Source organism: Cannabis sativa, chromosome 4 (assembly GCF_029168945.1).
Source record: "Cannabis sativa cultivar Pink pepper isolate KNU-18-1 chromosome 4, ASM2916894v1, whole genome shotgun sequence".
NCBI lineage: Eukaryota > Viridiplantae > Streptophyta > Magnoliopsida > Rosales > Cannabaceae > Cannabis > Cannabis sativa.
Genome location: NC_083604.1, coordinates 609,278 through 621,486, shown reverse-complemented (window position 1 = coordinate 621,486; position 12,209 = coordinate 609,278). Strand labels below are relative to the sequence as shown.

The 12,209-nt window shown below is 28.6% G+C and overlaps 1 protein-coding gene across 1 annotated transcript; it reads left to right on the top strand.

The window, feature by feature from the left end:
- The first annotated feature begins 8,716 nt into the window (after positions 1 to 8,716).
- LOC115712194 (ABC transporter G family member 16-like) lies at positions 8,717 to 11,019 on the top strand. Its single transcript, XM_030640445.2, has one exon. The coding sequence runs from the start codon at positions 8,828 to 8,830 to the stop codon at positions 10,925 to 10,927; it is 2,100 nt and encodes a 699-aa protein (XP_030496305.2). The 5' UTR covers positions 8,717 to 8,827; the 3' UTR covers positions 10,928 to 11,019.
- The last annotated feature ends 1,190 nt before the right edge of the window (positions 11,020 to 12,209 follow it).

Below are 12,209 nucleotides of genomic sequence, written 5' to 3'. Positions count from 1 at the left end.
GTAAATTTTAGTAATAATAAATTGAGCTTAAGGTGGTTATATAAACATAGCTTAATGGTTTCACACTTCTCCTCACAAAGAGATCCCAAATTTGAATACCCCCGCCCATAATGTCAAAAAAAAATTGAGCTTAAGGCACCACTCAAATTTTTTGAGTGTAATTTTGTTATCAACTTTTGAGGGTAGTTCTTGGTTTATATTTTCTGAGTAATGTATAAAATATTTATGAAAATAAAAAATTATGATATTTTTTTTTAATGGACACGCACCACTAAAAAAGTTATTAAAATTCACTAGTCGTATGTGTCGGCCGATATTGGCCCCCCTTACTATCTAATTCTGGCTCCACCCCATATAAATAGACTAATATGTAAAGGTAATATTGTTTTTGGGTATCAGTGGTGTGTGCAACATATTTTATAGGTAGTATTTTATGATTGGTTAACGATATTTTCTAAATTAAAATTATTTTCTTAAGTTATATGGTACTCGATACTTAAAATTTAGTGATTCATAAGAAAAAAAATATATATATATTTTTAGAACCTTATTTAAAAAAAATCTAATATTTTTTAAAATCAATAAAAATTGTGTACTTTTAAAAGGGATTTTTTATTCTTGGGCCCCGAAATTAGGTGAGTCGTCGGTACAAGTCTAATCCGCATATGCCTAGGGTTGGGTCTAACACCGAGGAGGATGCTAAGCATAAGTAGTACCTTTTAGCAATTCTCATATAAATGTGATGATGTGATGATGTGACAATCTCAATGTGTGGCAATTGGTTAAACAGTTATGCGATTATTTTATTTGTCGCAACTCGCGTGTAATAAAACTTAACAAAATGATCAATTTATAATAGTGTGTATAGTTCAAGAACTATTTTTAACAGACTGAAAAATTTAAGAACACAATATACATAAGTCATAGTTCGGAGAACAAAAATCATAAATAACCTAATTAATATTACAAATTATGTATAACCAGGGCCGATCTTGAGCTAAGACGAAAGGCCCCCACCGCACAGGAGCCCATTTCGAACAAAAATTAAAATATAGTTAACAATAAAATAAATAATAATACTTTTAATGTTAAATATGTGTTGTAGTCTAGTGGTAATTTGATCTGTTAGAGGTTGAGAGTTCAAATCCTAATAGTTTCACTTTTTCACTAAGTCCCAATTTTTATTTTTACCTAAGGCCCAAATTAAGATAGGATCGGCCCTGACCAATTACATTTAATTTAGTCCTTGCATCCCATTCATCGAATTAATAACCGTTAAATCAATATAATTATTGGGTTAAATTAATATCATTAAGAGCTAAAGTATATAAAACAAAACTAGTAGTAAAATTACAAAAGAAGGGAACAAAATTTATTGTCTATATAAATATTATAGGGTGCTTTGCACTTCATTAAAAATATGTGCATTGATGTAGTGTAATTCATAACTATTTCGGTATTTATATAAAAGAATTATTTTAATTTGTTTTTATAATCGTTTCCATTATAGTTATTTAAAATTTTTTATAAAATTTTGAAAAATCCGAAATAATTTACAATTTAAAAATCAATATTTATACCATCTATTTCACACTTATATAAAATAAAAAAGTCATACGTGCTTCAGACTCTTTGAATCATATTTTTGGCGTGTTAAATTTTTTTAAATTTTACAAAATTTTATAAGATATCTTAAATAAGTATAATGTATATGCCCAAAAAAAGAATAGACTAATTTTTTTTTAAAATACCGAAGCATATAAAAATACGCATCAATAAACTTCTTTCAACGAGTACATTGTAGAATTTTTTAATGCGATAATATATTTTTTTTTTGTTATATGTATACGTGGTTATTTAAAAAGGAGACACACAACACAATGCATGAAGGCAATAATTAAGTAGCAACCAAGAACATGAGTTACTTTATGAACTATTTATTCTTTGTATAACATGATATATAGCCTAGGGCATTTAAGAGCAGTCCTAACAGGGTAGCTAAACTAGTCAAAATTGTAAAATATTTAAGAAGTGGTCTTAAAAGAGTAGCTAAACTATTTATTGTTTGCCGCTTCAAAATGTATTTTATTAATGAATAAATAGTATTTTTGAACTCTGTATTTTGTAAAAGTTATCAATTATACTTTTTATTTTGTTAAATGACAAAATTGACCTTGTATTTTTTAAAATTATACAAATAGGACCCTGAATTAACTTTTTGTCAAAATTAAACTTAATAATAATCTAATCTAAAAATATTATGACAAAACTGGTTATATTTTCTGTATTTGTTCGTATTAAAAATTATCTTAAAGTTAGTTATATTAAAAAGTGAAATTATTAAAAAATTGAGCTCAGTGTCCTATTTTTACTATTTTAGAAAATATAAGGTTTATTTTGTCATTTAACATAAGGTTCAATTGGTAACTTTTGTAAAATACAGAGTCTAAAATGGCATTGACCCTAATTTTTTTACACTACCAAGTCCTGTCCTTCATTGTGATCTTAAAGCTGAAAATAGACCTTTCCAAAATGCAAAAAAACTTCTCTCTCTAGGGTTTTTTCTCTCTTCTCTCTCTAAGCTAGGGTTTAATCTCTTTTTCTTCTCTTTTCTCAGCTTGAGACACAGCTACAGGCTTTGTTGTGTGTCAGGTGCTCTCTAGCCGAGAGGGACCGTTGATGGTGGTTCTCATGGCCATGGTTCCCTGCACAAATAGAATGAGAAAGTCAGCTATAAGTATGGCTTTTCGAGTCGCTGTTGTGGGGAGGTCGAGCGTGACAGTCGACTTTGCTCGGTCGTTTTTGGTATTTTTGGCCCTTTGCCTTTTCGTTTGAAGTATGGGGATGGGCTGAGGTGGATAGGTAGTCCAATTCTGCGTTCCCTCCAGTGCCAAGAGCTTGCTGGTGGCAGGATGACTCTTCTTCTCCCGTTCGTTTGGGCTCTATGGTCATGTTTTTATTTTTTTTGTTATTATTTTGTTTTAGATCTATTTTAGATTTGTTATTTTTTTCTTTGGTTTTTCATTCCAGCTATGGATTTTCTCTTGTTAGAGATTTTGGGGTTTGTATCCTTATTTTAGTTCTTTACCTTCTATTTTATGGTGGTATGTATGGTACTTGAAAATGACCATGACTACGATAGACATATGTGTCTCGATTTGTCAATCTGTTAGCCTTGTTGTCGTTTGCTCGCCTTTGTCGATATTGATTAGTTTATGCTTATCGTTGAGCTTTGTAATGGACTTTGGACCCTTATTATAAAAATAAATAGTATTTTTAAAAATAATCAAAAAATATATATGTATTTTTTAAAAAAAGATATTTTTTTTATTTGGGGCCCTAAGATGGATGGGCTATAGGCATAGTAAAGCTGATCCTAAAATTTAGAAGGTCAAAGAAAAAAAAATATTTTTGAACCCTTATTTTGATAAATATGTGGTTTTTTTAAAATAAATAAAAAAAAATATAATTTTAAAAAGAAAAAAAAATGTGGGCTCCTGAGATAAGTGAGCTCTAGACACAGGCCGAACTTACCTTAATTTAGAGTCGACCTTATCAATTTAGTTTAATTTTTAAGAGAAGAGAGCTACAATTAAATTGGTTGTTGTTAGGACAACGTTCCTGTTATTATCTTTTGATTTTTTTTTTTATAAATTTAATTTAAATTGTCTTATATGTTGGTAACTTTTTGAATTGTCTATCATTGGAGCACTTTTGTATAAAAAGTTGTTAAATCGTATGTAAATAAATGAGAAAATTTAAAAATAATATTTTATAATAATGTGTGCATTTTTGGCAACAGTAGAGAATGTACTTTTATTAGAGATGATCTTATTATATTGTTGTCCGTAATTTTTAAGAATAACACGTGGTTACTCGAAAGGTCAAAGGACATCAAAAGACTACCAAATGATTTAGAGCATCTCCAATCTTGACACGAAATTTAGTATCACACCAATATCAAATTTGGTGTCAAAAACTTTTTTTACTTTAATCACAACACTAAAAATTGCACTAAAAAAGAATATTTTTTATTATTATATTAATTTTTTAATAAAATAAAATATTCTTTTTATTATTATATTAGTTTTAGTCTAATTTTTTTCTTAATTATGTACGTTATAATTATTTAAGATATTTTGTTAAATTTTGAGAAATTCAAAATAATTTACAATATAGAAAGTAGTGTTACAAACAATCTATTTCACAAACGTATAAAAGAGTTAAGCGTCCAATAGACTATTGGCTAATTAAGATTTTTTCTCCCCGAACTTTGACACGTACCAAATCATGCCCCCTGAACTTTTAAGGTCGTTAAAAATACCTCCTGAACTATTGAGATTGTTGAATTTAAAGACTTTTGTCCAATTTTAGTAAAAAAATTCTAACATGGATGAAAGTTCAGGGGGCATAATTTAGTACATATCAAAGTTCGAGGGACATGATTTGGTAGATATCAAAGTTTAGGGAGCATGGTTTAGTACATAAAGAATCACTGAAACAGTAAAATTGAATGAAACTAGACAAAAATTCTTCAACAATCTTAATAATTCAGGAGAAATTTTTAATAATAAAAAAAGTTCAAGGAGCATGATTTGGTACATGTTAAAATTTGGGGGGGAAAAATCCTAATTAGCCTAGACTATTTGAAGTTTGAACTATGTTTTCAACGTGTTAAATTTGTCTACAATTTTCTAAATTTTAGAAGATGTCTAAATAACTATAATATACACAATTATTAAAAAAATATTAGATTAATAAAATCTCTCGAATATCAAAATAGATAAATAAAGGTGCATTAGTATACTCTTTTTACGGTTTGTATTTTAGAATTTTCTATAAATATATATATGAAATATTGTTATTATAAAATAAAAAATAAAAAACAAGAGAGAGAGAGAGAGAGAGAGAGAATTTTTTGCTAAAGAGCTCTTAGGGAATTACTAAAGAGGACTTCCTATTTAATAAAAGTCAACAAAATATTAAAAAGTACTTACTTCTCATAATAAATTTTACTTGCTCTCCAAGTATAGAATTAATTATTGCTACGATCCTTAATAATAGACTTATAAAATATATTTCAATAATAAAATATAATTTTAGGCCAAAAAGTATACTAGATCCAAACCTATCTCTTTCCATCTTATATACTTCCCTCAATGAAAGAAAACCAAAGACTTTGAAGAAAATTAATATATTAAAAATAGTAATGGTAATAATAAGTTATAATAAGAATATGATAAGGAGAAAGATATTATATTAATATTTTTTTTGAGAGAGTGATTTGAATCACACTATGATAATTGTCGATGTAGAGGAACTTCTAGTCAACAAGCTAATTGTCTAGTTAAAGATATACAAAGTCATAATATGAGTCGCTACAAGCAAAACAACTTATATAAGACCAAATTATCTCAAAAATTTAGACAAAATAACTTGAGACCACCTTCAAAAGACATTCGATATAAATACTTAATTGAACCAAAACTACCTACAAAATAATATTTGGTTTATTTTTGAAATAGTAAAAAGGACGAATGATGTATTGAGAAAAATATTTATTTTGGATGATTAGTGCAAAAGTATTTAAAGTTTCATAAATTTAATGGTTTTTTTTTAGTGGCATAAGTATTTGACATTTGTAAATTATAATTTTTGCAAACTTAGGTTAAATTTGTTAAAAGAAGATTTAAACATATAACTCATACTACATCTTTTTGTCCAAACTCAATGATAAAATATAGACCTTATATGTGTCCTATTTAATATACTAATAGAGTCTGTACTAACGAAACTGAAAAGAAAAAAAAAATTACAATTTTACTAATATTAGATATTTATACCGCTTACATAGTCAAAATTTTAAATACTTATGCTACTACTATTTACTGTATTTATTTCAAGAATTTTGCAGTAATTTTTTGTTCTTCATAAAATCTCTTAAAAGTTGTTAGAAATTAGAATTACATGATTATTCAAAATTAAGCTACTTTGGTAACATTTTTCAAAACTCAAAAGGTATTTGTTTAGATTTTATTAACTAATTTAGGAATTGTTATGTTTATGTTTAATGATCTTTGCTTTTTCAAATAAATATCAAACTATGGTAATATGACTTGACTTAAAACGACAATAAATGCAAAAAACGACAATGAACAACATTGAATACACAAAACGACTCAACAACAAAATGAACGACATTAAATGAAAAAACGACTCAACAACAGCATGAACGACATTAAATGCAAAACACAACAATAAAAGAAAAAACAACTGAAATACCCACCTTAGTGATGTTCAGTATTAATATTTATTTATTATTATTTTTGACAAGAAAACAAATTGTTATTTAAGTTAATTCATGCAAAAATAGTTTACATCTTCTTATAATTATTACAAGAGAATTGTTAAAGAATACCTTTTATTTTAAATTTTGGTATTTATTTTAATATTAAATCTCATATATTTTAATTTAATAAATAATACAAGAAACCACTAATCAATTATAAAACATCAAATTCAAGATTAGCCCAAACATCTTAGACCATCGCACAAAATTCTCATTTTACAAAACCCAATTTCTTTATTATTTGCGAAAGACGAGACTCTTTTTAAAGAAGTGGTAATGGAATTATTAATGTATATCGGTTCTAATCACATTAGTGTAATGTTGGACATCTTAAAATATCAAATAGTCACATTAATATAGTGTTAAGCACCTTAAAATATCAAATAACAATACTTTTCATCGATTAACTTCTCAAAATTTCATGTAAAAGTGGAAAATATGACATTAATTTTATATTATAGAATTATCTTTTCAAAATTTTAATCGATTAACTCCTCCCACAATTTTGTGAATCTCTCTTTCATTTTTACATATTATTATTTTTTTCTACTTTTCTTTGCCCTTATACCAACCAAACATAAAATCTTAAAACATAATGGTTTGTTCGAATAATGTTTTGACATCTAGTATTTATTATTTTTGGTAGTATCAAACATCCACAAATTTTTAGTGGAGCTAGGTTCATTACCTTATGCTATTTCATCTCATGTGTATTATATGATTTGATTTTTGGTAGTATCAAACAACACCAAATTTTTATGGAAATTTCTCAATTTTTTACTATTTATTTATATATAAAGTAAATAATATTTTCGACATCGTATTTTAAAAAAATTATCGATTAGACTTTCTATTTTATTAAATCATAAATTAGATCTTATATTTTCTAAAATGATACAAAATAATACTCTGAACTAATTTCAAAAAAAAAAAAAAAACTATTTTTTTGTCAAAATAAAAGGTAATAATAACCTAATATAAAATTGTTATGACAAAATTAGGTATATTTTCTTTTGCATTTATTCGCAATAAAAATTGTCTTCAAGTTAATCATCGTAAAAATAAATATAAAAAATTAAACTCAAGGTACTATTTTGTACCATTTTAAAAAATATAAAGTCCAATTTGTCATTGTTAATTTTTATAAAACACATAATTCAAAATGTTATTTACTATTTATAATAGAAAAATGCTAACAGGTAACAATAGTGCCTAACACCCTTTTATGTATCAATATTAATATTAATCTAACTAAATATCAAGTCTTATATAGTTTAATTGATAACTTTAAAAGGATAACGCTAGCTAATAACAAAGCAACATATCTAGAAATGAACCATTAGTGCTTAATAGCAATATTATTTATAATAGGGATTATTTCACAAAAACATAAAAACAACAAAAATTACAAAAATACGGTTTCACGGAATTTTAAATATTTTTATGATTTTTCTAATTTTATTTACAAAAAATACAGTATTTTTATATTGTAATCTTGTTAATTTGTTGTTAATTTTTTTTTATCTGTATGTTATTTTTTTATTGTTATTTTCATGTTGATTATATGTTGTTTTCGTATTATTTTTTGAAAAACTGTAAAAATATAAAATAACATTCTTTGAACATAAAAATATAAATATTTTACAAAAAATTGTACCTTATATAATTATTCTTTTATAATAATACAAGTATGATCCTAAGCAAATGCTTATGGCCCACCTAGCTCGAAAGCAAAATTATACATTTTCTTTTTCTGATCTTGAAAAATACTATTATAAATGTATACAACTATTCCTTTATCTTATTTTACATAATACTTATTTTTTTCCATTTGGTTATTGTAATAATAATGATAATGTACATTTTGGAAGGAAGGTAGGTAAGTACTAATCACCAAAATCCCATATAAAAAAGAAAACTCTTCTTAATTAATTAATTTATTGGAATAAGTTGAGAAATACCCTTTTATTAATCAATTAATCAAATTTACCTTTAATTTTATATTTATCTGAAACATACCTCTTTTTATATGTATTGTACTTAAAATACCCTGGAGAGTACCTTGAAGTAACATAGGCAAAATTGGTACAATGTTTAAAAAAAGAGATAAAAATGATAGATTTTAAAAAAGAGGGTAAAAATAAAAGAGAATATAAAAAGAGTATAAAGTGTAATTTTTTCTAATTTATACGTATACGTTACCACCTTACTTACATTTTTACAATTAATGCATGCATGCATGACTACAAAAAATACGTACACACATCCATAATAATCTTAAACTTTAACACAAAGAATCTCGAAAACTTCTAAAGTTATAAAAAAATACATAAATAATAATCTCGAAAACTTAAAGCAAAAGAAACTTCTTATAATTATTTTGGCACTTATTTCATAAAAACTATATAAGAAAGAGCCTCAATCTTAATTTTATTTATTTATTTTAAAAAAATAATAATATTAAAAAAAACAATAAAAATGGAATTAATTCAATCTGCACCCAAAAACGACATCGTATTATCACAAGAAGAAGAAATCATCAACATAACCGGAAATCTCACCGCCGGTAACCAACAACGGCAACGCCCACTTTCCTTCGTACTGAGTTTCACCAACCTTACATATAGAGTAAAGCTTCATCGTCCCAAAGGGTACAATTTTCTCCGACGAAACAACGCCGGCGCCGTACCACCGGCAGAGAAAACACTCCTCGATAACATCTCCGGCGAAGTACACGACGGCGAGATTTTAGCTCTATTGGGAGCAAGCGGTTCGGGAAAAACAACATTGATCGATGCTTTAGCTAATCGAATCGAGAAACAGAGCTTAAAAGGAACAATCACTCTAAACGGAGAGATTATAGATTCAAAACTCTCTAAATCCATTACTGGTTATGTAATGCAAGACGATCTTCTTTTTCCGATGCTTACAGTCGAAGAAACCCTCAATTTTGCGGCGGAGTTCCGGCTACCGAGATCAATTGGGTCTTTAAAGAAGAGAAACAGAGTCCAATCGTTGATGGAACAATTGGGTTTGAGAAACGTTGCCAATACCATAATCGGCGACGAGGGTAAAAGGGGAATTTCCGGCGGAGAAAGAAGGAGGGTTTCGATTGGAATTGAAGCAATTCATGATCCGATTCTGTTGTTCTTGGATGAACCCACTTCGGGTTTGGATTCAACTAGTGCTTTCATGGTGGTGAAAGTTCTTAGAAGAATTGCTGATGAGAGTGGAAGCTTAATTGTTATGTCTGTTCATCAACCAAGTTACCGGATAATCGGATTACTTGACCGTTTGATTTTCCTTTCCGGTGGAAAAATAGCTTATAACGGCGGTTCTTCCACTGAACTCACTCAATTTTGCTCTAATCTCGGTTACCCAATTCCCGAAAACGCGAATCCGGTCGAGTTCGTGCTCGATTTGATTTCCGAGCTCGAAAACTCCCCTACCGGAATCGCTGTATTTACCGGCGCCGGTGCCGGCGACGAAGACGACTACAGGCAATTTCCAGTACTTAAAGAGGCATTAAAAGCAAGAATTTCAAAAGGGAACTTTACAATTTCTAGCAATGAAAACTCTATATCAAGTCCGATTATTTCCGGCAACGGAAAATTAATCTCCGGTGTTGAAAAATTTGCGAATCCAATTTGGATTGAAATTATGGTTTTGACTAAGCGTTCAATTCTCAATTCTAGGAGAACACCAGTACTGTTCTTGACTCGTTTAATCACTGTTTTAACAACCGGTCTTTTATTATCAACAATTTATTGGCGTCTTGATGATTCAAGTAAAGGGATTAGAGAAAGAATGAGTTTTTTTGCTTTCGCCATTTCCACAACTTACTTTTCAAGTTGTCAATCTCTTCCTCTTTTACTCCAAGAAAGATTCATCTTCACCAGAGAAACTTCCTTCAATTCTTACAGAAAACTCTCCTATGCATTCTCTCAATCCATAACAATCCTCCCACTTCTTCTGATTCTCTCAATAGCTTTTTCCACAGCCACATTTTGGGCAGTGGGACTCGCCGGAGGAATTCGGGGTTTTGTTTTTTACCTGTGTGTAGTTTCCGGCTCATTCTGGGCCGGAAACTCATTAGTAGTGTTTCTCTCCGGTTTAGTTTCACATGTGTTGGTAGGTTACACGGTGGTTGTGTCAGTCTCAGCTTACTTTTTACTCTTGAGTGGATTCTTCATTAGCCGGAATCGGATTCCCAGTTATTGGATTTGGTTTCATTACTTTTCTTTGATTAAGTATCCTTATGAGGGTGTTATGATGAGTGAATTTGAAGACCCAAAAAGGTGTTTTGAGAGGGGAGTGGATTTGTTTGATATGACACCTTTTGGTGGTGCTCCGGCGACTGTGAAGGAGGCGGTTTTGGGGAATTTGAGTTCGGCGGTGGGTGTGAATGTGACGAGTGGTACTTGTTTGAAGAATGGTTTGGATGTGTTGAAGGAGATGGGGATTAATGAGTTGAGTAATAAGTGGGAATATTTGGTGATTTTGGTTGTTTGGGGATTGTTTTATAGGGTTTTATATTATGTTTCATTGTTGCTTTTGTGGAAAAATAAGAGGAAGTAGGCTTAAAACTAGTTTTATCATGTAACTTTAATTTAGTTGGGAGACTTGTATAATTAGATTATGATTTTATTTATTGATAATTAGTTTTATTATTTAAACTTAATCAAGTAATTTGAAGATTAATAAATACGAAGATTTTGTAATAAAAGGAGGTGGGAACACTAATTTATCGTGTTCAGATATATTTGGGAAGTCAAATTTTACGAAATTTGATTTGTAATCTATGTCGTATAGGAAGGTTTCATTATAAATATTTTTATGTTAACTTAAAAGGATACAATTTTTGAAAGTTTTACAACTTGTCTTTTGGAAATTAAAATAGGAATAATTATGTGATAATAACTGAATTGGATTATTTTAAGTAATTTTCAATTCAATATAGATTGATTATAATCAAGTTTACCATAAATAAATAGCTTTAAAAATTGTTTTTTTGGGATAAGTACAATAAAGGAATTTGTAATATTTTAGAAATGGGGACATTAATAATGAATTAAAATGGTTGATTTTGTCTATTTTGGGAAGGATTATGAAATAAATGAGTCATTAATGCTTAATAATCAAGTTATTTTGTTTCATTGTATTGAATTACACTAATAATTAATAATCAAGGTGATTGAAGTACATTATTCGTTGCTTACTTTATTATTGTGATAATTTTCAAAGTAAACTTTTGATATTCTAGGATGGGAGCATTGCATGGTTTTTTTGTTATTACTAGATTACACATCAAAATTTCCTACGATGATGATGAAGTAAAATACAAGAGTTAAGTTGATACTAGCCAAAGGGTTCCCCTTTGGCTAGTTATAGTATTTTATATGGGGATCTAGTTTTCCAGGTTTTGAGTTTTGAGTGTTTTGATTGGATTGATAATTTTCTAATAAAATTTTCTGATTTTCTGATTTGTTTTCAGTTTATTCAGATTCGTTAGCTTTGGTGACGGCTATCAATAACGGGGAGATGTATTTCAACAAGTTAGGAGCGTTGTTTGAAGATGTTATAGCTTTATTGTCTAAATTTCCGGGAGCAGTTTTGTCCCATGTGGCTCGCTCTGAGATTTAGCGACCCATGACTTGGCAAAGCATGCTCTACGGTTAGACGATGAGCTATCTTGGTTCGAGGAAGCTCCAGTGCCGGTGGCGGACGTGGGCGTCGTAAATTTATGAGTGATTCTAATCACTTTGTCAAAAAAAAAAAAAAAAAAAAAAAGTGGAACGATGTACTATTATGCTTTAGTAATCCATAAATACTAAAAAGACTTGTTAAGTAACACAAGAAG

Coding starts and splice junctions, on each gene's coding strand:
- LOC115712194 (XM_030640445.2), top strand. CDS start 8,828: ATGGAATTAATTCAATCTGCACCCAAAAACGACATCGTATTATCACAA.